The sequence below is a fragment of the Eublepharis macularius genome, chromosome 10 (assembly GCF_028583425.1).
Source record: "Eublepharis macularius isolate TG4126 chromosome 10, MPM_Emac_v1.0, whole genome shotgun sequence".
Classification (NCBI taxonomy): Eukaryota; Metazoa; Chordata; class Lepidosauria; order Squamata; family Eublepharidae; genus Eublepharis; species Eublepharis macularius.
This window is the reverse complement of record NC_072799.1, coordinates 6,432,004-6,458,916: the sequence shown is the minus strand read 5'-3', so window position 1 is coordinate 6,458,916 and position 26,913 is coordinate 6,432,004. Positions and strand designations below refer to the sequence as shown.

The 26,913-nt window shown below is 46.3% G+C and overlaps 1 protein-coding gene across 6 annotated transcripts in view; it reads left to right on the top strand.

Annotated features, from left to right (window-relative positions):
- The window catches only part of RNF24 (ring finger protein 24), a 97,014-nt gene that overhangs the window by 56,090 nt on the left and 14,011 nt on the right, over positions 1–26,913 (top strand). For 3 of the 6 annotated variants that reach the window (XM_054990047.1, XM_054990044.1, XM_054990048.1), the window contains exon 2: positions 15,239–15,388. In XM_054990047.1, the coding sequence (XP_054846022.1) occupies positions 15,246–15,388 (143 nt within the window). In that variant the 5' untranslated portion in view covers positions 15,239–15,245. Of the gene's footprint in view, positions 1–11,307; positions 11,572–14,005; positions 14,195–14,729; positions 14,770–15,238; positions 15,389–26,913 lie in introns of those variants that run through there. The other 3 variants (XM_054990049.1, XM_054990046.1, XM_054990045.1) reach the window with 3 other exon arrangements.

Here is a 26,913-nt window from a genome sequence, read left to right as displayed (position 1 = left end):
GGCCCGTTTCCGGCACTGCGGAGCACAGGAGCTCTCCGCAGCGCCCAAAAACGGGCCTGCCCAGGAGCTGCGCGATGATGTCACTCCTGAAGTGACATCATCGCGCCCGTGGGTAAGGGCCCCTGTGCCAGAGGTGTGGTGTCTTGTTACAAAGCAAAAATTGTGGAGGGGGGTCCCAAATCAGAGATTGTCTAAAAACACTGTGAAGGTGCAGTGGGGACTTTTGTGAGGTCGAATCATCAACAAGAGGGGGGTTCAGTCTTCGGGCATCTGCGGGTTGTCCCCCGTGAATTCCTCCCCACTGGAGATGTGGGGTTTGTTCCCAGCTAGTGCTGAGACCAGAAGACATCTAGTTGTAAGGGAAATTGTCCTAAGAGCCAGTGTGGTGTAGTGATCAGAGTGTCAGAAGAGCCCCAGGTTCAAATCCCCATTTGCCGTGAAGCTCTCTTGGATGACTGTGGATCAGTCTCTCTGAGGGCCAAGCTACACATGACGAATGACACTTGAACGGCAAGTGGATTGAGTGGAGGGCAAGTGAACAGGGAGAAATACACTTGCCGTTCAAGTGTCATTCGTCATGTGTAGCTTGGCCCTCAGGCTAACCTACCACATAGGGTTGTTGTGAGGTTAAAATGGAGGAAGAGAACTGTGTACAAACGGACCGGTGAAGCACGCCCCTGCCCAATACACCCTAGATTCTCCCCTGCAAACACTTCATGCCGTATATTGAAGGCTTTCACAGCCGGAGAACGTTAGTTGTAGATTTTCCGGGCTGTGTGGCTGTGGCCTTCTGCCACGGCCAAGACCACGGCCATACAGCCCGGAAAATCTACAACAACTAACGTCCTGCCTTCCCGACTGCATTCATGTTTCCCTACAGACCTGTATTTTTGCAAGCCTGCTTTTGCTGGTATCATTGGTAGCGCCAACCTGGAATCCCCTCCCGTTTTCAATCCCTGACTTGCATTGAATTCGCTCCTGAAACATTTGCATTGGACAACCTCTTTTCTTTCGAAGGCCTTCTTCAAAACTACCTTTTCTGTGTTTCATCTCCAGCCGCAATGGATCTGAGCACGTACAACTACCCGTGCTGAATCATCTCTCTTCTTGCTCATTCCTGCGACCCACTTTATAAACAGTAATGATGATAAGGCTTTTGGGGAGGGGGGGTATACAGAAGATTGGTTAAGCGGAGCAAGCAAACAAAAGCACATAGGCACACACAGCACACCTCCCAGCCACACCTCCCAGTTAATATTTTTCCGCCAGCTGCTTTGTCCGGTAATCACCACAATACCTTTCAAAATCAGACCGTTGAACTTTGTTATTTGCAAATTGCTCGGCCTTAAATGTAAAATGTCACCAAGTTAAGTTGTCAGAGCTTCATTTATTAGCAATTTCTAGGTCAAGATCTCTCCCTGCGTTTTATAGATCCAGAGGAGTTAGCCGTGTTAGTCTGTAGTAGCAAAAATAGCAGAGTCCCTCCAGTAGCACCTTTAAGACGGACCAACTTTACTGTAGCATAAGCTTTCTAGAATCACAGTTCTCTTCTTCATATGCAACTGAAGAAGAGAACTGTGATTCTCGAAAGCTTATGCTACAGCAAAGTTGGTTTGTCTTAAAGGTGCTACTGGACTCTTCTCTGTCTCTGCGTTTTGATTGATTTTATTTTCTAAAACAGAAGTTGTCGACCCGTTCGAGTTCCCACCTCTGGGTTTGGAAATTCCTGGAGTGCCAGGTGACGCCTGGGAAGGGCAGGGTTTGGGGAAGGTGAGGGACCTCAATGGGGTATAATGCCGTAGAGTCAGCTCTTCCAGAGTGGCTATTTTCTTCAGGGAAACGGATCTCTGTAGCCTGGAGATAAGTTGTAATCCCAGAAGATCTCTAGTCCCTGCCTAAAGATTGTCAAACCTAGAATCCATGGATCATGCCCCTGGCAAGAACTCCAGCGCCTTGGTTGCAAGCCCCTACTGAGCTGCCTTTTTTTTTTTTTGCTGATATTTGGAGAGACGTGCTGTTCCCACATGTGTAGAGAGTACTTTCTACCTCTCATTGCATGTGCATGAGGCACAGCAGGAGAAGGAGGTGAGGCTGCTCAGTAGTTGAAAAAGGATTCCTTTTGAGCACAGCCATGTTGAGGGAGAACCTCCCACGCACTAGGGTGGCCAGGTCCCCCAAACCAGGGACCGAGGGGTCCCCCAAACCAGGGACCGAGGGGTCCTGGGAGACTGCAGGGGGGAACTTACTGTGCATGCTCCAAAGCTTTGTTGTCGCACTGAGAATGACATCATCCTCAGTGCAACAAGAAAGAAAAGGCTCCTGTGGGAGGTATTTTTGCTCAAAATTGGGCGATTTTAAGCAAAAATACCCTCCCTGCGGGGGCCTTCCCTTCGTTGTCAAGCCAGTAATGATGTCATTCCTGGTGTAACCATGAAGGTTCCCGAATGCTCAGGAGTGCACTCTGGAGCTCCCATTCCTGTTCCACGCACCTTCCCCCCCCCCACTGGACAGGTCAGAGGGGGCAGGGGCTAGGGTTGGCAGTCCCCCACTGGGGGCAGGGGATCCCCCACTCCCATTCTTTACCCCCGCCCCTGCTTACCTGGCTGGCGGGAGGAGGGACACACCTCCTGGGGTGCACTCCCGGGCCGTGCGGCATGCTCCCGGGCGCTGCAGCAGCCTGATCCAGGGCCAAATCGGGCCGCTATGGAGCAGAGCAGCTTTCTCAACTGCTCCCCAGCAGCCCAATCCATGCCAAATTGGTGCTGAATAAGCCCGGATTGAGCTGCTGAGAAGTGCAGCAGTGCTCCCAAGCTCTGCAGCAGCCCAATCCGGGCCCAGATCCAGTTCAGCCCAGTTCAGGCTCGAATCGGTCTATTTTGGCCCTTGCGGAACGTGGGAGCGCTTCCACGGTGTCCCACGCAATGATGTCACTTCCAGGAAGTGATGTCATCACACCGCCCAGTGTCAAAGAGGTAAGTGCTGGGCCTCCCACCTCCTGCCCGGTGGGTAGGGGAACCGGACAACCCTAGCAGGAGCTGGGATCAGGGAATCCCCCATCTTGACCAGGGACTCGGGAACCCTTCCCACTCTCACACCGAAACTTAACTTCTGTCCTCCCCCCTCACATATCCTGGTGTAGTGACACCACCTATAAATCCTCCAATGTTCAGTTTGCCACTTGTGGCCCCTAAATCAGGCTCCTTCCTTCATTCAAGGAAGTTGTAGAAGTGGACTGAGGAGTTGCCGCCTTTAAATTGGTCTCTTGGATGTGTACATGTCTACTCTCACACATTTCCAAGTAAATTATGAATAGCCAGAACGTGGTTATAATTGGCACCTCATTTATCCTTGTAACACCTCTGTATTAAGTGAGATGGTGGCTTGCCTGAAGCCATCCAGCAATTTTGTTTTGAGCAAGATTACAAACTTCTTCAAAATCTAACATTTTCTCCCTAGTCATTCCCAAAAGGTGTGCCGTGAGAGAGCTTAGCTCATGTATCTAAGCTGAAAATAAAAAACACAGATTTTATAGGTCAAGATGGGTATCCGTGTTAGTCTATCTGTAGCAGTAGAAAAGAGCAAATCCAGTAGCGCCTATAAGACTAACAAAATTAGAGGTAGGGTACAAGCTTTTGTGAGTCACAAAATTTGGTATCTGAAGAATCAAGCTGTGGCTCACGAAAGCTCATGCTCTACCACAAATTTTGTTAATCTTATAGGGGCTACTGGATTCTTAATTCTATAGTAAAAAAAAAAAAGTGTGTGCTGTTTGGATTGAAATGGCCTTAAACAGCCATACTAGGGCTAGTACGGTACTTGATGTCAAGGTAGACCTTATAACATTAAAATCGTTGAACTCAATAGTGTTATCATGTGTATTGTAGCAAGGGTCCCTAGCAGGGTGTCTGTGGATGCCTTGGTGCCCACCAGCTAGGGTTGCCAGTCCCCCTCTGGGGTGGGGGTCACCCACTCCCACCGTCTACCCCCCACCCCTGCTTATCTGTCCGGCGGGGCAATGTGCCTCCCACGGCACACTCCTGGGTGGCATGGCATGCTCCCATGCACTGCAGTAGGCCAATTTCATCCCCAAATGGGACCAATTCAGCCTGAATTGGACTCGATTCAGCCCGTTTCAAGACAAAATCAGCCCTCTGAAGAGCACAGGAGCACTCCAGGGCCCTGAGAACACTCATATGCTCCGCAGCGGGCCAATTTCAGACCCGAATGGGCTGAAATTGGTCTGCTGCGGAGCGCGGGAGCACTCCCGGGGGTGGCATGTAGCCTTCACAATGACTTCACTTCCTGGAAGTGACATCATCTCGTATCTTTGGGAGTGCACACATGCAAAGCGCGCAGATAAGGATGTTTGTCCAGTGACTGCCCGGTCTTCCACCTCCCATCTGGAGGGTATGGGGACCTGGCGACCCTACCACCAGCAGGATGGCCACCACATTTTTTAAGAAAGTGGACAGATGGGGCTTCTGATCGCTCATTGGAGATGGAGACAACTTCTATATCCTCTTGTTGGCTCTTCATCGTAACTGGTCGGTCACTGTGTGACACAGGATGCTAGGCTAGATGGACTGCTGGCCTGATCGCAAGAAGATGTTCTTTTGAGATTTGATAGGCTGTGTGGATATTTTTAAATGTTGCTTCAGCAGCAGCGGCCACCACAGCACAATTATCTTCACTGTGCAATTTGAAGGGCAGCAGCGGCAGCCATTTTGTGGCAGGCTCCGCCTTCTGTGGCAGCCATTTTGTGGCTGCACCCACCACACTGTGTCAGAATTCCAAAGGTTGCCATAGGCTCAAAAAGGCTGGAGACCCCTGTATTATAGCATATTGTACACAAGATTAGTCATTTTTAAACAATAAATATCCATGAAAAAGCACTGTCTGTGTCTACAGGGTACAAATTATTGTTATTTTATTGAAACTATTTCATTTATTTATTATTTAATAATAATAATAACAACATTCAATTTATATACCGCCCTTCAGGATGACAACACCCACTCAGATGGGTTTACAAAGTACGTTATTATTATCCCCACAACAAATACCCTGTGAGGAAGGGTGGGGGCTGAGAGAGCTCTGAGAGAGCTGTGACTAACCCAAGGTTACCCAGTTGACTTCAAGTGGAGGAGTGGGGAATCAAACCCAGTTCTCCAGATTAGAGTCCCACACTCTTAACCACTACACCAAACTGGCTCTCAGTTTATGTCAATTTATTTATTTATGTCACTTAATGTCCACTTTTCTCACTGAGACTCAAGGCGGATTACATAGTGTGAGATTAGTACAATCAGTATCAAGGGCATTTCCATAAATAATGTCATAGGATTTTACAAAGATATAGCATTAGCAAGGATCCAATACATATTCGTATGTCCTCCATTTTCTTGACTGTTTCAGGACCTAGTATCTACCGCTGTCGTTTGTCTGACATAAATATCTTCATGCACTCCTTCTTTCTCGGTATGCAAAGCATGGTCGTAAAAAGCATTTCACTGATTTCAAAGGAAAAGAAACATCTTTGGAATTTTTTCGAGCGCTCCAATTTTTTTCATTGGAAATTTTGAAGGAAAAAGTCCGCTGATAAGAATGAGAAGAGAAAAACTGCATTCTTTCCCCAGGTTTTTCTCCCCCCCCCCCCCCGGCTTTAACATCTCTATACTTCCAGAAAAATCGCAATTTGCATCTTGGGGGTGGAGTGCATTGCTTCCAGCCTCTTATGCAGGCTCCTGACAGTCTGGGGAAGGTTCAAAGCAAGTTCTCCAAGGCCTTTGGTTACAGGTTACTCAGGGGCTCTGCTTCTGTTCTTTCCCCAGAATACCTAGGCTATTTTTAAAAAGCACGTGGTTTTCCTGGGAGAGATGCATTACTGCTGTTGCTGTCATAACCCATTTCACCGTACTTGGAGTCTGCGGCCCAGTTCTCAGGGTCAAACCAGACGAGATGCTAAAAGATGTGAGATCGGGTCTATCCTTCAGCAAGTCTTTTCTTGATAAACAGCAGATATAGGGGCCCCTGATTTTGCATTAAGACTGTGACAACTGTGGGCCAAGCTACACATGACGAATGACACTTGAACGGCAAGTGGATTGAGTGGAGGGCAAGTGAACAGGGAGAAATACACTTGCCATTCAAGTGTCATTCGTCATGTGTAGCTTGGCCCATAGAGGGGGTTAACACTTTGGTCCCTCTTCCCTCCACCCCGCCACAATTTTTCAACCTCAGTGTTTGCTCCACAGAGAGGAAATACAAATTACCTCTTGTGCCTGCATGTTTCTGCAATAAGTAAAAACACGGCTTTTTTTCAGCAGGAACGTGGAGGGACGGAGTTCCAGAACCTCTTGAAAATGGTCACATGGCTGGTGGCCCCGCCCCCTGATCTCCAGGCAGAGGGGAGTTTAGGGGGTGGGGCCACCAGCCATGTAACCATTTTCTCCGAAGGCAAACCCACTGAGTTCACCACCTCTTTTCCCAGAAATAAAGCCCTGAGTAAAAACATTGCACTGAGGGTACGGGTCATTGACTTTGGGGAAATGGGGCAGGGAGAAAGTCTGGCCTCCTCCCTTCATCTTGAATTGAAGCAGCCGCTTTTGTGAGGCAGTACACGCAGAGTTGCCAAGTTTCCGCTGGTGACGAGGGATCCTCTGCCGCCAGCGAGCTTCCCATAGCCACTCAGCTGGGTATTGCACGGAAAATGTTAGGAAATTGGGAGGGGGGAACAGTGTCCCAATGTGCTGATGTCACTCCTTGTGTGCCCAGAAATGATGTCAGCACATCGCTGGGGACACACTAGCATTTGGGCAAAACTCTATGATTAAGCCATAGCGTTTGGGCAAAACTCTGTGATTAGACCATAGAGTTTTGCTTAAATGCTAGAACAACCCTGGCGATGCTCTGACATCACTTCCAGGAGTACAGGGAATTATTTCAGTGCCTCTCTTGAGACATAATTACATTGCCAGCAACCTGTGTTGGGGTGTTATCACTTCAGACTACAGGAGTGGGCTTACACAATTGAATGTTTTTTGTGGGAGAAAAGTTGCACGCACGTTTAAAAAGGAGCATATTGAGGAAAGTCAAGGCTACAAGCCGCCTCCTTGACTTGCTACTAGTTTCCTGTGTGGATGTGAGGAGGAATTGTTTGCTAAGAAGGGACATTTGCTCAAATGTTTCTCTGACTGCAATCTGAGGGCCAAGCTACACATGACGAATGACACTTGAACGGCAAGTGGATTGAGTGGAGGGCAAGTGAACAGGGAGAAATACACTTGCTGTTCAAGTGTCATTCGTCATGTGTAGCTTGGCCCTGAGATGGGTGAATCGGAACGAGATCTATGGCCTCGGTGAGAACCCAGCCAGTGTGTGTGCGTGCGCCTTCTTCCTTAACTCATGCAAAAGCAACGGAAAGGTCACTGGGTCGGAGCTTTCACAAACAGGGAACTCCAGAGCCAAGGGGGAAAAATAATTTCGCTTTCCCGGACATCAGAACCGAATGTTTAGATGCAAGCGCTCCACAGCAGTGTAAATAAATAGTTCACATTTTTGAATGGCAACATTGCATCGGGGATTTTCCAAGATATTCTCTAAAACAGTCGAGCTTGGAAGCTGTTGGGAATGAGGTCAGAAGTTCTCTGGCTGTGCATCCATTTCCCCCGAGCACTTCTGCCAAAAAAATTCACCACGAAAAACTCTAGAATTCTATGCAGCACTGATAATGTGTGGTGTTTTGCAAGTGGTAAGAGACTTGAATCCAAAGCAAGCCTGGGATGGGATAGAACTGTAGCAAGCACTGGAAGATAGCTATGAACAGGGCTCATTTCGAGGGGGAACACGCCGGAATGCAGTTTCGGCAGTTCCCCAAAGAGGTCACATGTCGGCCATTTTGGGCCCGTTTCAGCCTGGATTGGGGCCAAAATGGCGGGTGGTGGATCACTCTCCCACTCAGCAGCAGCCCAATCCTGACCATTTTGGGCCCCTTTTTGGCTATTTTCAGCCCTTTTGCCATTTTGGCGCAATTTCGGCCCTGAATAGCCAGGATTGGGTCCAAAACAGCCAGGACAGGTGATGTCAGGGGGTGTGGCATATGCAAATCAGTTATGGTAATGAGACACATCCGGTGAGGTCAAGGGGTGTGGCATATGCTAGAGTTATGCTAATGAGTCCCTCCAGCTCTTTTTCTACGAAATGACCCCTGGCTATGAACCAGCCAGGTGGGGAAGAAAACTGCACTGTGAAACTGGCTGCGAGTTCTAGTCCCACCCCCCCACCCCCCGCCGGGAGGTGGATTTGCAATCTCTCCAAGATATATCCCATCATTCTTGTATGGACTGCACGTCCATCTCCTTCACTGTGCCACACTGCTGCTGCAGACCCTATTTTCTGTCACCACCTGACTTTGCAAGGTTGGTCACACGCACACATTAGCTATACCAGCGCAGCACTTGCTTGGAGCTTCCTTTCCGCAATATGAGGGGGGGGGCCCACCGCTCAGTGGTATGGCACCTTCATTGCTTGTAGAAGGTCCCGGTTTCAGTCCTTGGCATCTTCAGTCAAAGGTAGCAGGGCTGGAAAAGATCTTGTAGAGACACTCCTTAGTCAGAATCGCCTAACACCGATCTATATGGACTAGGTAGATGGCCTGAAGGAGTGACGTACGATAGTTGGTGTGGTGTAGTGGTTATATAATTGAGCTGTGATGCAGCACTCTGCTGGTTCGAATCCCACCACGGCCATGAGCTCAGTAGGTGGTCTTGGGTAAGCCACTTTGCTCAGCCCAGTTTTGAGCTTCTGTAGCTTAGTGGTGCAGTGGTTGGGCTGCGATTCAGCACTCTGCTGGTTCGACTCCCACTCCTGCCACAAACTCAGCATTGCACGGATTGCACATTAGAAGCGCCAGATTAGAAGTGAAATCCTATATGGAGTTATGCCAATCTAAACCCACTGAAATCAACGGATCTGGACCGGAGTAACTCTGCAGAGAGGTTGCACTGTTGAAGTGCTGTAAGTTTGGCGGGTACAGTTGTAAGAATAAACTGACTCAAGTCAAGAAGAAAGGCAAGTATAGTTAAATTAATAAATAAAATGTAGTGGGATGGCCTGAGACCTTATAATAATTATAAGAAGGAGCATCAGTTTAAGGGAAGAAGTCCGGATCCTCCCCAAATGTCTAATATTCAACGGATATTTTGGATTTCTGTAATCTTAGTCCTTTCAACGTCTCATCCTACTGACTGCATCCATTGTGTAATCTGCCTTGCATCTCTGGGAGAAAGGAGGACACTAGTGGTTAAGTGGTTCGCATGTGAATCAGCACTCTGCTGGTTCGAATCCCACTACTACCATGAGCTCAGTAGGTGGCCTTGGGTAAGCCACTCCTCTCAGCCCAGATCCCCAGCTGTATTGTGTGGGGATTATAATAACACTGACTTTGTTCCCTGCTCTGAGTGAGGCAGTATTCTGTCCGGAAGATCAGTATACAAAGGAACTGTCGTTGTTGTAATTCTGGGACATCTCAAGGCCCCACCTGGAGGTTGGCAACACTAGGCTGCAGGCACAAAGCAGACTGTGGAATAAAATGGCATGCATGGTTGGATACTGGCAGGGGATTGGGGAAAAGGGGATATTGGGAAGATTGAAAAGACTGCATTTTGAATGTATTTTAAATGATCGTACTAAGGCAAGATTGCAGAGGATATATAGTTCATGCCCGCCCATCTTTGGCCATTTGATGATTTCAAGTGTTAGGCTTCTTTTGTTGACCGAAAATTATTAGATGGGGCGGAGACTGCATGCAATGTGTGTTTTTGTCGGTAAATACACTTTTGTTTGTTTGCCCCAATTACACAGAAGATTAACACAGTCCCCGAAGCCTTATCGTTACTGTTTATAAAGCGCTGAGAAATATACACAGGATTTTGAATGATAGTACTATGGCCTACTTTGGTGCTTGCAGAGTTTGAAAAACAAATATTCCTCGTTTCAATATGTAACTTGAAGCTGGGGATTATTCAGAGCCGTTTTGATTTAAACAGCTGTCACTTTTATTGGAGAAATTGGCCTAAAAATTAAGTTGCAAGTTTTTTTGTGGTTGGTTTGGCAGGGCTTCTGGGATCTTGATCGTAGATCCAGAGGATTTAGCCATGTTAGTCTGCAGTTACAAAATAGTAAAGAGTCCAATAGCACCTTTAAGACTAACCAACTTTATTGTGGCATAAGCTTTCGACAACCACAGCTCTCTTCGTTCTGGTTGCTCTCCTCTGCACCCGTTACAGTTTGTCCACATCCTCTTTGAAGTGAGGCCCCCAGAACTGCACACAGTATTCCGAGTGGGGCCTGACCAACGTGGTATATAGTGGGACAACGACGTCCTGTGATTTGGATGTTATGCTTTTGTTGATACATCCTAAGATTGCATTCGCCTTTTTTGCTGCTGCATCACACTGTGTGTGTAAAGTGCTGTCAAGTTGCAAGTGACTTACGGCGTATCCCAGCAAGGGGCTTTCAAGGCAAGTGAGAAGCCGAGGTGGTTTACCATTGCCTTCCTCTGCAGACTCATCCTTGGTGGTCACCCATCCAAGTACCGACCCTGCGTCGCTTCCAAGATCGGATGAAGTTGGGCTATACCATGCCACCTTCCTTTGCATCACACTGACTGCTCATATTTAGCTTCCCATCCACTTGTATCCCAAGATCTTGTCCACACACACTGCTACCCAGAAATGTATCCCTCATCCAGTATGCATGCTTTGCATTATCCAGGTGGAGATCCCAGCACTTGTCCATATTAAATTGCATCTTATTCACATCTGCCCACGCTCCCAGTATGTTCTGATCTTGTTGATGCCTCCAACCAGCATCTCTCTACTGCCTCACATCATAAGCAAATTCCTTCTCCAGAACTCAAAAATTATTTTTCCTTCTTTGGGTGGATTGCAGAATACTTCCTCCATAATCTCTCCATCAGAACAGGTTAATGGTAGTTGCAGGACTTTTTTTCTGGGAAAAGAGGTGGTGGAACTCAGTGGGTTGCCCGCGAAGAAAATGGTCACATGGCTGGTGGCCCCACCCCCTGATCTCCATGCAATCTCAACCCCCCTCTGCCTGGAGATCAGGGGGCGGGGCCACCAGCCATGTGACCATTTTCAAGAGGTGCCGGAACTCCGTTCCACCGTGTTCCAGCTGAAAAAAAGCCCTGGGTAGTTGTATAAGCCATTGGTCTGAAGTGATGAATTCAAGAGCAATAAAATGTTTCTCATTCAATGAGAGCCTCTTAGTGAAACTAGTTTTGTTACGATTGTTTTCTTCTCTCCTCAAAATGAAACCCAAATGCCTGCCCTACTGGAAAATAAACACCCACTGAGACCTGGGCCCTGGGGCATGCTCCTGCACCTGGTTTGGCATGTTCCCTCCCCGTCTGAAGTCCATCCAAGTCTTGCTTTGTTCAAATGGCCACTGTGATAGAACACCTTAAAATTTTATCTCGGGCTGCTGCAAGCTGGCGACGCAACTTGGATTGTGCACTCTGACTCCACCGTCACCATAAAGCATTTCTGTCAGGTACGGATTCATCCGTTGCCATGGTAACGTGCTTTGCCGCTGTACAAAAAGCCTTTCATGTGATGGGAACGCGCTGTTAAAGAAGTGAGATAACGGCAGAAGTAATCACATGGGCTGCACAGTTTGAGGGGTTGATTCCAACCTAGTTGGTTCGCACTTCTTGTCTTGGGCGTGTTGGTACTAATAACAGCCATTGAGAACCAGTGTTCGGACTAGGGCAACCTGGGTTCTAGTCCCCCCAGTCTGCAGTGAAGTTCAGTTGTTCATTGGCAAGTCATTTGTGCACTTTCAGCAGGCGTTCTCCTGGCCCTGGGGAAGGCAGGCAGAAATGACGTTGCGCCATGTGTCAACTCAGTGTCACAACTCAGGATGTGATATCATATCAGACACTCTGGAAACTCTATGGTGATACCATAGAGTTTCCAGAAAGTCAACCGACATTATGCCCAGTTTTTCACCCACCAGAACTACCAGAGAGAAAACTCTCGGGAGAAATCAACCACAACCTTGTAACTTATCACAATTATTTCAAAAGTGCATTGTGCTATAATCATACATCAAATTCATATCCAATAAATATATATCCATATACAATCATTCATATACATATACAAGAATAACCCAAACAAGACGGGCAATAAAGTCCAAAGAGGATCTCCTTCAGTATATAACTTCTTTTGCCTTCTTGTAAACACTCATATGCATGTATGGAAGTATGAGTATGAGTGTTTACAAGAAGGCAAAAGAAGTTATATACTGAAGGAGATCCTCTTTGGACTTTATTGCCCGTCTTGTTTGGGTTATTCTTGTATATGTATATGAATGATTGTATATGGATATATATTTATTGTATATGAATTTGATGTATGATTATAGCACACTGCACTTTTGAAATAATTGTGATAAGTTACAAGGTTGTGGTTGATTTCTCCCAAGAGTTTTCTCTCTGGTAGTTCTGGTGGTATATTACGGGAGAAGCCATTGTTTTTTACACAGGTTTTCACCCAGACATGACATCTACACACAGCACAGTGTTCACCCTTTGTCTCACCTCCAAAGTTCCTAGCGGTGTCAGACGGCAACTTGGCAACCCTGCTTGTTGACTTTGGGACAGTTGTTTTCCCTCAGCCTAGACTATGGTCCCTTCACTCCCCCAGGGGGACATTGGGACGCTGACTCTTACCTCCTCTCCTCCTCCTTGTTTGCATCTCACATGCACAGTGCACACGCTCCCGGCTGGCATGATGATGTCACTTCTGGGAAATGACATCATCATGTGGGTCAAAGGGCAGCCCAGGAGTGCTCCCGTGCTCGCGAAGAGCTGAATTGCCCTCCTGCGGGGCCCGATTCAGCCTGAAATGGGCTCGCTGAGGGGCATGGGAGCGCACCATGCTGCTCGTCGTTGCGCTGTGCCGCCTCGTGGGGGGGTAAGTGGGGGTGATTTGTGGGAGCAGGGGATCCTAGCCTAGACTACTTCATGGAGATGTTCAGAGGATAAAAATGGAGGAGGAGATAATGATTATGCTGCCTTAAGCTCCTTGCAGGAAGGGGGAGCATTTCAGCAACGTGGCCACTGTAATAGATGTGTCAGCCTGACAGGAACGTTGTTTGTGGTGGCCTGGAAATGAGCAGTGACACGTGGCAAGCCTCTGAGTGCCGCATACTATGCCACATGGAGTCACTCACTATACAATCTGATTTCAAGTGCCCCCACTCGGTGGTGACCGTTTTCATGCAGAGGGGCCCAACAAGAGGCAGGGTGCCGTATTTGGATCCTTACTAATGCAATGTCTTTGTAAACTTGAGTTTATTTACCCTATGGCCTTCTTTATGAAACTGTCCTTGATACTGCCTGTACTAATCTCACACGGGTTGATTCCGCACACGTTGAATAATGCACTTCCAATCCTCTTTATAGATCATTTGGAATGGATTTTTTTGTGTGCGGAACAAAAAATCCATCTCAAACGATTGATAAAGCGCATTGAAAATGCATTATCCAACAAGTACGGAATCAGCCACTGTGTAGTCCGCCTTGCATCTCAGTGAGAAAAGCGGACTATAAATGACATAATAATAATGATAATATTCTGGACCGATGTTCCCTTTGTCCCAAGGGTAAAATTGAGCATGGCTGGAGAAGGAAGGAATCCAGCTTAAAGGCTGCGGAGTAGTTGGGCAGCCTCGTGCGGGTGGAAAGCGGTGGGTGAGTTGGTAAAATCCCCCGTTCTGTTATGCTTGTAATTTTCCTCTGACCCTGCCACATGGCCAATGGAAATCTCCTCCCTCGTGGAAGCCTAACACAGAGCCGAGATAGGAAGCCACGCCTGGAAATGCAAGAAGAATGCTTTATCTGCCTCTGGGCTCATTCATGCTGGCCGGGAGAAGGATTACTGCAGAGGTTTTTAAACAGTGCTAAGGAACGATCGCGTTTTGCCTGTGTGATTTCAAGTTTTCCGAGTGGGATTGTGCCAGATGAGCGGCCTGTGTCTTGAAACTGCCGGAAGAAACTTTTGTTCATCTTAGCGAGAAGCCGCTTGTTTAGATAGATGATCTTTCATAGTTCATTGTAAGTTTTTAATATCGACGGTCCCGTGCTCTCATCCTCAATGCCTCACGCAATGTAAGTCTAATTGTGCAGAAATTTTTTTATATAGCTTCTCTCTTTTTTAAGAATTCTTGCATAAAGGTCTAGGAAGGAAAATATCATCGTAGGAAGATCAGATAAGCGATCTTTGAATGCTTTTCTCTGTGCTGTGGTTTGTTTGCATTTCAGCTTGTCTCTGGATTCCTCGCCAAGAACTTTTTCTTCTTCTCCCAAGTGGGGGGAGTAAAACAGTCCTCTTATTACATTTTTTTCCTCCACCGCTGACAAAAGGAACAATAGAAGTAGTAATAATGAGAAGGAAAATACCCATTTAATGCTTTGGAGAATTCAAACTGTTACGTCAGTAATCCTTATGACAGCTCTGAGCAGATCATGTTCCCTCGTGGCTAAAAGAAGGAGCCGGGTTCGAGAGGTGCCTGGTCTAAATCTTCCCACAAACTTTTGAGGTGGCTTTAGGCAAAGCAGTCTCTCTCTCTCAGCCTCAGCTTGCCTACCTGCAAAATGGGGGTAATACCGACGGCCTTCCTTACAGGGCTGTTGCAAGGATTACAGTCAGGTCAAGGGTTTGGAATGATGTTGAACTATGAAAGGTGGGTCAGTATTGTTATTTCTCTTTTGCAAATCCGGGGACGGGGGGGGGGGGTGCGTACTGAGGTTGAAAGATAATGGGAAGAAGAGAGATATGCTTGGAAGTTGAAGGAAGATCTTTGTCCCGTTTGTTTTCTGTGGTGTGGCGGGATTTTATTGTGCCATCAAACAACACTTTTGCAAATCAATTGCCTGTTTATTAGCATAAGTGGGGGAGCTAAATTCTTGGCTCAGTCGAGGCACGGGCAAGATTTTGCGTGGGGAAGACAGGAAGGCTGTCACCTCTTCCCTAGTAACCTCTTGCTTCTCCCGGATCGAGCCCCCTCCCCTACTTTTTTAAGGGTGGAGGAAAACTTTCCTCTTAAGTGGATTTTAACAAGCCAATGCGATTTTGTCCTGTAACCTCTGCCTCTGGTTTCGTTCATGCAAATGCTCACCGCTTTCGTTTTTCTCCTTTCGGTTTTCCGGCAGACCATCCATGAGCTCGGATTTCCAGCATTACAGTTTCAGGATGCCAAACATTGGATTCCAGAACCTGCCTCTCAACATATACATTGTGGTCTTTGGCACAGCCATATTCGTCTTCATCCTTAGTTTGCTCTTCTGCTGCTACCTGATCAGGTAAACAAGCCACTCCTCTTGCTATCTGGGGCATGCCCAGTTCATCTCCTTCCAGGCAGGCTGGGTGGATTCGCACCACTATTGTATGTCACGTCGTCTTCTTTTTTTTAAAATGTGTCTCTCCACTTTGTACTAGACTGTCCGTACGCATTCCGGTTTAGCAAATTGATTTAACACATGTTCAGACTCACAACTCCATGCTCTGCCTGTAAGCTTCCTGTGGTTACCCTCCGTCAGAAACAGGCTGCAAGATTAGTCAGAACCTTTGGCTCTCGTCCTGCAGCATTCTTTAAGAGTCCAAAAGGCTTCAGAAATCAAGCGGCTGCCTCTTCCGCTTCCCCTTTGATTCCCTTTTATTTGGGTTTGCACTGATGTTGTTCTCCTTTGACGCCTCTGGGATTGTGAGCTGTTCTTGGAGATGGTGAATTTTTTTGAAAAAACACACCAAGCGACTTTACAGCCGCCAAGGCACCCCTGTAGGCGGCAATCAAAAATGTAGCATGGTCCCATGTTCAGGATGCATGTGAAGCTATCACAAGACCTGTGGCTTGTGGATTTTCACCACATTGTTTGTGTGGAGGATGACAATGTGGGTTTTTAAAGATTCCACATAATTCCTTAATTTTACTGAGACTAGGGCAAGTTCATCCCGACCTGGATGGCCCAAGCTAGCCTGATTTGGTCAGATCTCAGAAGCTAAGCAGGGTCAGCCTTGGTTAGTCATTAGATGGGAGACCTCCAAAGAAGACCAGGGTTGTAGAGGCAGGCAATGGCAAACCAGCTCTGTTAGTCTCTTGCCAGTTTGGTGTAGTGGTTAAGAGCGTGGGACTCTAATCTGGAGAGCCGGGTTTGATTCCCCACTCCTCCACTTGAAACCAGCTGAGTGGCCTTGGGCTAGTCACAGTTCTCTCAGAGCTCTCTCAGCCCCACCCACCTCACAGGGTGATTGTTGTGGAGATAATAACATAGTTTGTAAACCACTCTGAGTGGGCATTAAGTTGTCCTGAAGGGCGGTATATAAATCAAATGTTGTTGTTGTTGTTGACAGCTGCGACTCCATAGCACGTTACACACAGCGCAAGTTCAGCCTTTGTATGGTCAAGTTAGCTCTATGACGGGCAAATCCCACACTTTGTGGGACTGAGAAGCCCTGCAGAATGATACAAATTATTGGGGTTTACTGGCACTGTGTTGCCAGACCATAGCATACGGTTGCAGACTCCAGAATGGGTGCTCTTGCTTTCCAGTTTGGTGTAGTGATTAAGAGCGGCAGGACTCTAATCTGGAGAGCCAGGTTTGATTCCCCACTCCGCTTGAAGCCTGCTGGGTGACCTCACAGGGTGATCGCCGTGAGGATAACAATAACAAACTGAAAACCGCTCTGAGTGGGCATTAAGTTGTCCTGAATTAGACGTTATTATGTTATTATTTCCCTAGCCTCAGCCTTTCCTAAACGTTTGATTGCAGTCAGGAGGAAAAAACTACGTCTGTTCCACTAGACCCTTTCTTTTTGACATTGAACAAGCACAGAATTGCAAGCTCAGGGGCAACCTTTTAAATTAAAAGAAACAATATCCATTAACAACCTTTTCTACTATTTCCCCCCCATCCATCGGTGCTCCAAATCCCACCAGACTTAACTCACCTATGATTGACTTCCTTATCTAGTACAAACAGCTCGATGGTCTCCGTTCGCCTCTCCCACTTAGCATCCTGATCGCTGGTTTCTATCTTCTTTGACACCTCCGAGAAATCGTTTTAATTTCCCCCTTTTTGAAAGGAGAACAGCTCATTCAGTCTCCCACTGAAGGCAGCATCAGTTCTTGGCAGCAGCAGCAGGTGCAGAAAACACTTTTCTTTGATGTACCAGGCAGGTTTTAGAATGTGGTGTTCGGAAAAGTAATTATATGGCACTTAGCGCCTCCCCACAATAGCTTGGAGGGAACTGGCTTTTTTTAAAAAAATGCATGGGAAAAATTTGTTTTCTTTCTGTAGCTTTTGGAGTAAGCTTAGCCCATTTTGTACTCTACTGTATACAGAGCCTGGTAAATGGTTTGTGGCTTAGAACCACCCAGTGAATTTGTCTCTCTTTTTCCAGCGGTAATTTCAGGTGGCTAGTTGCGTTGGTCTGCAGTAAAACAGCAAGATACGAGTCCAGTAGCACCTTAAAGGACCAACATTTCCCAGGTTATAAGCTTTTGAGAATCAAAGTTTATACCCTGAAAATCTTGTGGGCCTTTAAGGTGCTACCAGACTCAAATCTTGCTCCTCTTTCCAGTGAATTTTGTCCTTTGTCCAGAAATCATCAGTATTGGCCCCTTCCCGTTTGTGTACTCGTAAGACATGCTCTTTCTACAGCACAGTTTAGGAGTCAATGAAAAGAGGCCAGTCTTGTTAGTTGGGACAAATCTCTCAAACGGCAACCCGTTTGCCAAATGTTTGCCCTTTGGGAAGCTTGAATAGGGAGACAAAATGGATTGGAGTTGGACGGGTGGCTGCGTGGGGGTTAAAGAAAAAGAAATGACAACAGAGCAGCCAGCATCTGAGAAAATCTGTGTTGCCCGTTTGGCATACAGCATTCAGGCTCTTCTGGGCTTGGAGCAGGGGTCACTGGGGCAGTTGGGGGGTGTTGTGAATTTCCTGCATTGCGCAGGGGGGTTGGACTAGATGACCCTGGAGGCCCCTTCCAACGCTGTGATTCTATGATTCTTGTTGGGAACAATGGATTTTATTGGGTGGCAGTTGCTCTTATGGGAAAATACTCCCAATGCAGTGCTGGGCACCCAACTGGAGTTTTCCAACCAGCCTTTATCACCTCACCAATTACAGTGCATGCTGCTTGTCAAAGAGGAAGCACTGGTTGGCGCTGTCCCACTACTGCTGGTGCTTTCCCCCTGCACAAGGGGCTTTACATCAGAGGAAGCAGGGCTTTTTTTCAGCAGGAACGCGGGGGAACGGAGTTCTGGAACCTCTTGAAAATGGTCACATGGTGGGTGGCCCCGCCCCCTGATCTCCAGGAGCGGCACGGAGGGCAATCTAAACTCCCCTCTGCCTGGAGATCAGGGGGCGGAGCTACCCACCATGTGACCATTTTCTTCGAGGGCAACCCACTGAGTTCCACCACCTCTTTTCCCAGAAAAAAGCCCTGAGAGGAAGGCAGCACCATTAAATAATAACAACAACTGTTACATTAGCAGAACAGATCCATGGGATCCAGTCCTGTGCTTCCAATCTGAGAAATGACTGCGTAGCACATCCATGGGATCTACGAATGTAGGTGTGTGCTATCAAGTTGCAATTAACTTATGACAACCACAGCATGGTGCTTTCAAGGCAAGGGAGACACAGAGGTGGCCAAATTAACCCGGATCACTCTGATTTCTCCGAGCCAGATCAGAGAATCTTTCCCAGATTTGGAGAGTTCCAGATTTTTGGGGATCCCTGAATCTGAGATGCAGATTTTCCAAATCTTTTTTTTTTTGATGCACACTCCTAAAAGGTGGTTTGCCATTGCCTTCCTCTGCAGATTCTTTGTTGGTGGTCCCCCATATAAGTACCAAAGCTGCTTAGCTTCAGCAGTCTGGTGAAATCGGACTATATTGAAGAGGAGAACAATTACATTTTTCCATTCTGGGAATGTTGGCAACGATAAAACTTCCCAGTTAAGTAAAATGGGAATACGGCTCATTCATAACGCATAAGCAAATCTTTAATAACTGTAGGAGGTTGGATTTTTGTGTGTGTGTGTGAGAATTGGCATTGAAGACTCACTTTCATTCTTTATACAGAGAGAGATCTCTGTTGGCAGCCAGGCCTAACGATCAGACATCCTCCTTTGCAACTCTGGGATAACTCAGTTTAATTTGCCTTCCCATGTCCCAGCCTCCTTTTCTTTCTTTCTTTCTTTCTTTCTTTCTTTCTTTCTTTCTTTCTTTCTTTCTTTCTTTCTTTCTTTCTTTCTTTCTTTCTTTCTTTCTTTCTTTCTTTCTTTCTTTCTTTCTTTCTTTCTTTCCTTAGACTTCTATTCTGCCTTCCCCACGAGCAGGCTCAGGGCAGATCACATCCTTTAAAAAAAAATAAAACATTATAAAAAGCTTAATTAGTTTATAATAAATAAATAAATAAATAAATAAATAAATAAATAAATAAATAAATAAATAAATAAATAAATAAATAAATAAATAAATAAATAAAAAGTTATCAAGATGGCAGCCGCCCCTGCTTGGCTGTTTATTTCACTTTGGATGAGAACCGTAGGCCATAGCCAATATAATTATCAAAAGCAATTAAACAACTGAAACAGAGTGGTAGACGTATCTGATGGGGAGGTTTAGATCGTTTTCTCCCGCTGCAGGGCCAGCGGAGGCCTGGCCCAGCCCTCAACCATATGCCTGGCGGAACAACGCTGTCTTACAGGCCTGGCGGAAGGATAACAAATCCTGCCGGGCTCTAGTTTCGATGGACAGAGTGGCGCTGCTTCTTGGCTTTCGCTACGTTTGTCCGCTTATAAATCAGATGCTTCACAAAGATAGGAACACACACACACTTTCTCTTTCCCCACCTTCGGAGTGTAATTAACATGGAGATGCTATCGTTGTTCATGTACTAGCTAAGAAGAGTGTGTGGAAGGAGATTAATGTTGTACCAGGTCTCTCCACTCCAAGGGGCATAGAGCAGAGGATGCACCCCTGATGATAGTTTAATGTTATAAGCCACACCTCCCAGCCCTGAGTTCAGGAATCGTTGCTTTGAAGCAAAGGTTACTTATTGTGCAAATATTTTTCCAGTCCTTTCCAAGGCAAGCGTTCTCAGAAGGGAAAGAGGCATTGAGTTCAGGGGATTTTCCTGTTTCTGAAGCTTATTTAGGATTGCAACCATTGATTAAAGGAATTGCTGGCACAGTTCCCAGATACTGAGGGGTAGGAGAGTGGAAAGTACGTTTTATGTAATTATTCAGGAAGTTTTTTTAAAAAAAAACAGGATATGGCACCAAGAGTTGACCTGTTTTCTCTGATTTCTCCTTTATCGTTCAACCATATAAACATGTTCCCTGTGTGGCATACTGCGTAAATATTTTAATTTTCAATCCCTTACTAACAGAGAGAGAAAACACATAAAAGTAATAAATTACAGAACAACGTGCAAGACTGCATGGATTTAAAATTTTCCTTGCACCCAGCTTTAAAAGTCAAATCAAACTGGTTCCTACATCAGTTCTGTGAGTTCTGCAAAACGTTCAGTCAGCTGAGTGTCCAGTGGAAAGGAGTTCTACCGTCACTGAAAATGCTCCTGTCGTATGGACGTGGCTCCTGGATTCCTGAATTTTGTTAAATTATTTGAAACAGAGAAACGTTTTTATCTTAACTATTCCTCGACTTTGTGTCCAAGGTCATCCATCGTTTGTCAGTAGAAGGTTCTGTTCCCGTTGGAATGCGGCTTTGATGTCCCATAACTGCAATGGGTTGTTCTCTGAGAATGAGCTGTGTGTTAAGCTTGGGAGAGAAGAAAAGTGTCTAATATTAACTATGAAAGCAGTTTTGTAATGCAAACGCAATTCAGTTCAAAGAACAATTAATATCCTTCTAGAGTGTCCTGCCTTGGCAGCTTTTTAAGTTCCCTCAACTTTTTTTTTTTAATGAGTGCAGTATCCTGTACTTCTACTTGTGGGCAGTTAATATGTGCGTATGCTGTGCATTGCTCTTGGTGAAGTGGCTTCCAAGAAACATGTAGGTTCCAAGCTCAATATTTTATGACTGAATAACCTCTCCTCGCTCAGCAGCGGGTGCAAGCAACTCAGTGTCCATTCTGGAAGCGGGGCTCACTGCTCAAGAGTCGTAAGAGAAAATGCCCAGACTTGCTCCAGTCCCAACAAGGCTGTGAGGCCTAGGTCTGCATTGGGCTGTAATGTTGGGTTGGCCTGACGTTGCTGTCCACCCAGGAGGGGCCCATGTGCTTGGCTGCAAAAATGTCAAATACAAAAAAGCAGGGGTTATTTTGTAGAAAAAGAGCTGGAGGGTCTCATTAGCATAACTCATTAGCATAACTCATTAGCATAACTCATTAGCATGTGCCACGCCTCTTGCCATCGCCGGAAGTGTGTCACACCCTCTGACATCACCTATTCTGCCTGTTTTGGACCCAAACCTGGCCATTCAGGGCCGAAATTGGGCCCAAAATGGCAAAATAGGGCTGAAAATTGCTGAAAAGGGGCCCAAATGGTCAGGATTGGGCCACTGATGAGCAGGAGAGTGATTCACCACCTGTCAGAGGCCCGATCAAGGCCGTTTTGGCCCCAATCCAGGCCGAAACGAGCCCAAAATGGTCGAGAGTCAGGGGGGTGAGGCCATCTGACATGTGACCTCTTTGGGGAACTGCTGGAACTGCGTTCCTGTGCGTTCCCCCTCAAAACGAGCCCTGCAATAAAGGAAGTAAGTGGGTGAGAATCAAGTTGTAGCTGCCCGCTAAGAATTTGCCAAAGCTGGATGGACAAAGATCACCTATGGCCCCGATTTAAATCAAACGTCGGAGGAATTGCATAGGATTATAAATTGATAATAAAGGGTGCATCTACACAATCAATGTGCTGAGTTGTATATCTGTGAAACTGTCATGGCTTCTCCCCATCCACACCCCAAAACAAACATGCTGAGAATTTTCTATTAGCCTATTAGCTAGAGTTTCCAGGATTTTGCGTTGTCTGCGGATAGCTGCTCAACCACTTGGCAACTGTAGGAAAGATTAGCCCTAAATTTCATTGGGTTCAATACCTGAACAATATCCAGGAAATATATAGAATATCGTCTTTTCTGAGACCTTCATGACCCAAGTACCCTTCAGCCATGTGGTCTAGTGAGTTGAACTTAAGAGCCTTAAATTCTAGAAGTGTAGTCATAGAATGGAAAACTTAAAATGGAAGGTGTAGCCAAGGACTTAAAATAAACTGTCCGTTAACTGTGCAGTGCTTTTTTTGTTAACACCATTCTTTGAGACCTCATTAGTACTAGAAATCTTGGTACCTTGCTCAAACAAATCAATATATCTAATTTTCAACATGCTCAAATCCATGGATACTTAAATCCAGAGATTAGAGCCACAAACAAGATAGAACTTTCTACCAACCTGAAAAAGGCCCAAGTTTGTTGGAAGATATGTAATCTTAAAACTCAAGCCCAATAGGGAGTTAACCCTAAAATAACAAAAGCAGTGCCTGTAGTGTTAATAAACAAATGCTTTCGCAGGGGCTGTTGCTAGGCAACCACAAAAGTATTGCCAGCCTTCAAGTCTTGGTTTCTGTCAGGAAAAAACAGGGGAAGAGGTAGGGACCTTTCCAGGGGTGTTTTGACCTTTGAGGTGGGATTAATTGGGGCTAGGGTCAGCAGCAAGCACCAGGTGACTTCCTACCATGTGACTTGCATGACACACAAGACGGGCTGCTTGCTACTGTTCAGCACACATAAAGCCCAATGTGTTATAGTGGTTACGGTTTCAGGCTAGGATCTAGGAGACCTAGGTTTGAATCCCCACTCTGCCATGGAAACTCACTAGGGGACCTTGGGCCACACATGTTGTTGTGAGGATAAAATGGAGGATAGAAAACAATGTATAAATGAAGTAAGTCTATAACTATTAATTAATTAATAAATGTAGTAGAAGATGGGAAGAGATAAAAGGTAGGAAGCAGGGAAAGATGAGAGTATGAGCGTTGCCAGGAAGTCTGTGGGGAGGAGGAACGTGAATTGCTCCCTGCAAGTCCTTTCTGTTCTCTGCTTTACACTGGGCCCAGCCCAACCTGGCGGCTGGAATCATGAAGAGTTTACCCAGGGAGAAGCTGCCAGGGAGAGGGAAGGAGGGAAAGCTGAAGATGGGCAGCCTGTAGAGGAAGGTTGGGTGGTTGGTGGGAAGAGAGAAGGAAGCAGGAGAAGGGGAGCGGCTATGGGGGATTTCAGGGAAGGGAAAGAGGAAACAGAGCCAGTTTGGTGTAATGGTTAAGAGTGTAGGACTCTAATCTGGAGAACCAGGTTTGATTCCCCACTCCTCCACTTGAAGCCAGCTGGGTGACCTTGGGCGAGTCACAGCTCTCTTAGAGCTCTCTCAGCCCCACCCATCTCATAGGGTGTTTGTTGTGGGGATAATAGTAACATACTTTGTAAACCGCTCTGAGTGGGCGTTAAGTTGTCCTGAAGGGCGGTATATAAATCGAATGTTGTTGTTTTTGTTGTTGTTGTTATAAATAGCAGGGAAAGGGAAAAAGAAATGCCCACCACAACTGCTTGTGGGTCGCTGTTTGTAATGATCTATTACCCATATATGATGCATCCATTGCATAATGTTTTTAAAGGAACATTTTGCAAAAATCTTCCTTACCTAATGGTCACTTGGAGGCACCTTTTACTCTGTAGACATGACTATATTAATGGCTCTTTACCAGCCTGTTTCACCTATTTCAAACAAGCTTTTGGGGCTCATTTTAAGTTTGTACAGTTCTCTTCCTCCTCCCTCCCCCTGGCATAGCCACACTGTAGTGTGTTTTGTAAAGTTCTCATTTTGAAGCCATTTCCTCTTTTTTTGCCACAGCAGAGCAAACGGCTAGTTTTTTGGAAAGCTGATTATTTTCAGTCTGAAATTTTGCCCAGATTAAACAAGTCGTTGGTTGTTCCCTCTGCAAAGCTAAAGATGCAGTATCTCTTTGTCCCACATGGTACGTTGATGCTGTTTCTCTTTCCTCATTCAGCACATTCTTACACTAATTTGTTGCTGTTGCACTGAGATTGAGTCTCCTCCTTCCACAAAGATGCCATTCTGTTGGTTGATACCGAAAGAGAGTGTCGGGTCGTACACAGATCTTCACTCTGAATCATGTATAGCCTGTTTTGTGGGCAGTTTCATTCATAGACTGGGAATAGACTCACACAACCCTTTCTAGGCGCATGGTACAGTCTTCACGGGACCATCTCAGAATGTGCATGAGGGAATGGCATGTTTGCATCCACATTTCTTTGCATTTGGAAAGCCAGACCCTCAATAAGAAGGCTAAACTAAGAACCTCTTCACACGCAGGAGATTTTAATGTGAGAGTCTCAGAGTCAGTGATTCCCCCATGCAAGATGGCACACTTCATTGTGGGACTGTGCCGTGCACTGCCAGTAATCCCTTAACCGTTCATTTTAGATCCATGCAATCTGTCCAGACTGGCCACAGCTTTCCAGGGTCTCAGGGCCAAAATACACGATACGTATGACACGTGTTACATCACACATGCTCAACCGGACTGTCAGTTACACGTACATGTGCAGAGAAGAATCTTTCATGCAGTTCCAAGGATTGCAAGGGGGAAAGAGGGGCTTCCATTTTTCCCAGCGGACACAGCCACACAGGGGGACCTGCCCCGTTCCTTGGGCTATACATGCCCATCCCAGCACATGTGAAGCCTGAGGAAGGGACAAACAGCCCCCCTCCCCGTGGCCATTTCCGCTGGCGGAAGCAGTGTGGAAGCCTGAAGCAACTCCTTCCCCCTCGCAGTGTTTGAAGCAACAAGAGATTTTTTAAAGGTTAGTCCTCACATGTATGTATGACCGAGAATTGGGTCGGGTACCTGTGACCCAACGCGTGTCGTGCAATCATGTATTTGGGCCCTCAGATGAAGGTCTTTCCTTCTTCCTTTCCTTGGGGAGAACATTTGGATATTTTAGCCACGCCCTTGAACTGGTTCCATGCAGCCCACGCACCAATTGGCAACTATTTCTGCTTTCCCACATAGGAAGCACTAATTCCTACCAGCCAGTGTGTGTGACTGAATATGCATTTAAGTAAATAGAAGCGCACAACCTTCAAATGTATTTGATGAAAGGAGCTTTGACCCTCAAAAGCTTACACCCTGGGAATCTTGCTGGCCTTTAAGGTGCTGCCGGACTCGAATCTCAAAAGCGAGTTTCAAGAATCTTGTTTGTTCAAGAGCCAGGGAACCAAGCAAATAATTGCCTCGGAGAGACTTTTAAAACATAAACACTGAGTGTTTTTTCACGGTGGTAAAACAGGTCCTCTGCCAGCATTCCCACCCTGGGGAGGACTGTGAATGTGTATGTCTGACCTGCTGCGGCATTCTCAATGGAGACCGTACGATGCTCCCCTGTTGCAAACTGAGTCGTTGACAAGGTTTTTTCTTCTAGGCTGTGCTGTCTGTTTTACAGATTTCTATCTTTGAACTCGGAGAGATTAAGTGTACTATTAATGGAGGTAAATCTATCAAAATGTTTTTTTTTCCTCTCTCTCTTCCCCACTCTGCCGTTGATTGCCGTTAGTCATCTGCAAGTGTTTGCTTTCTCAACTAGAAAAAACCCTGAGCTGGGAAATCAAAGGGGAAATTAGCCACAGAGATGTTGTAAATTCATTTTTTAAGAGTAGAGCACGTACCCCTACAGTACCCCTACTGGCTATAGCCGTCACTCCCTCTCCCTGGAGAACTGTAGTTCCATGAGAGGCGGCTTCCTTGAGAGGTGGTGGGCTTTCCTTCTTTGGGGGTTTTTAAGCAGAGGCTAGACAAGAGTCCTGTGGCGCAGAGTGGTAAGCGGCAGTACTGCAGCCCAAGCTCTGCTCACGACCTGAGTTCGATCCCGGCAGAAGCCGGGTTCAGGTAGCCAGCTCAAAGTTGACTCAGCCTTCCATCCTTCCGCGGTCGGTAAAATGAGTACCCAGTTTTCTGGGGTTAAAGTGTAGATGACTGGGGAAGGCAATGGCAAACCACCCCGTAAAAAGTCTGCCAAGAAAACATCGTGGTGCAACGTCCCCCCATGGGTGAGTAATGACTCGGTGCTTGCACAGGGGACTACCTTTACCTTTAAGCAGAGGCTAGATGGCCATCTGACAGCAATGCTGATTCTGTGAACCTAAGCAGGTCATGAGAGGAAGTTCTTGTGGCCCCTTCTTACATGCCCTGAGTTATGCCGATCGCCACCTTGGAGTCAGGGAGCAATTTTCCCCAGGCCAGTTTGGCTAGGGATCCTGACGGTGTTTTGCCATCTTCTGGGCATGGAGTAAGGGTCACTGTGTGTGGGGGGGAGCGGGGGAGGCATTTGGGAATTTACTGCCTTTCGCAGGAGGTTGGACTAGATGACCCTGGAGGTCCCTTCCAACCCTATGATTCTATGAATCTAATAAGAGTTCTTGGTGCTCTCCCCAAATCACAATGCCCAGGATACTTTAGGGCAGAAATTATTATTCTTAAACTGATACAAGTTTACAGCATAGATAATAGATATGCCTTTCGGAGGAAGAGATGAGATTGCTAAAGGAAAAGAAAACCCTAAAATGTCAGCAAACATCCAGTAATCCAATACTGTGCAATCTGGACTGATAGATGCGCAGCCTCCCTAAGAGTAAATCCACTTGCATTGAAAGAATACATATATGAACATTGGAACACCCCCGGTTTTGATAGCAGTACGTTAAGTCAAGCTAAACAGAATCGATGTTTTTATGACTTCTTCTATCAAATGAAAAACGTTGCGTTAAAATGGGGAGAGAATATT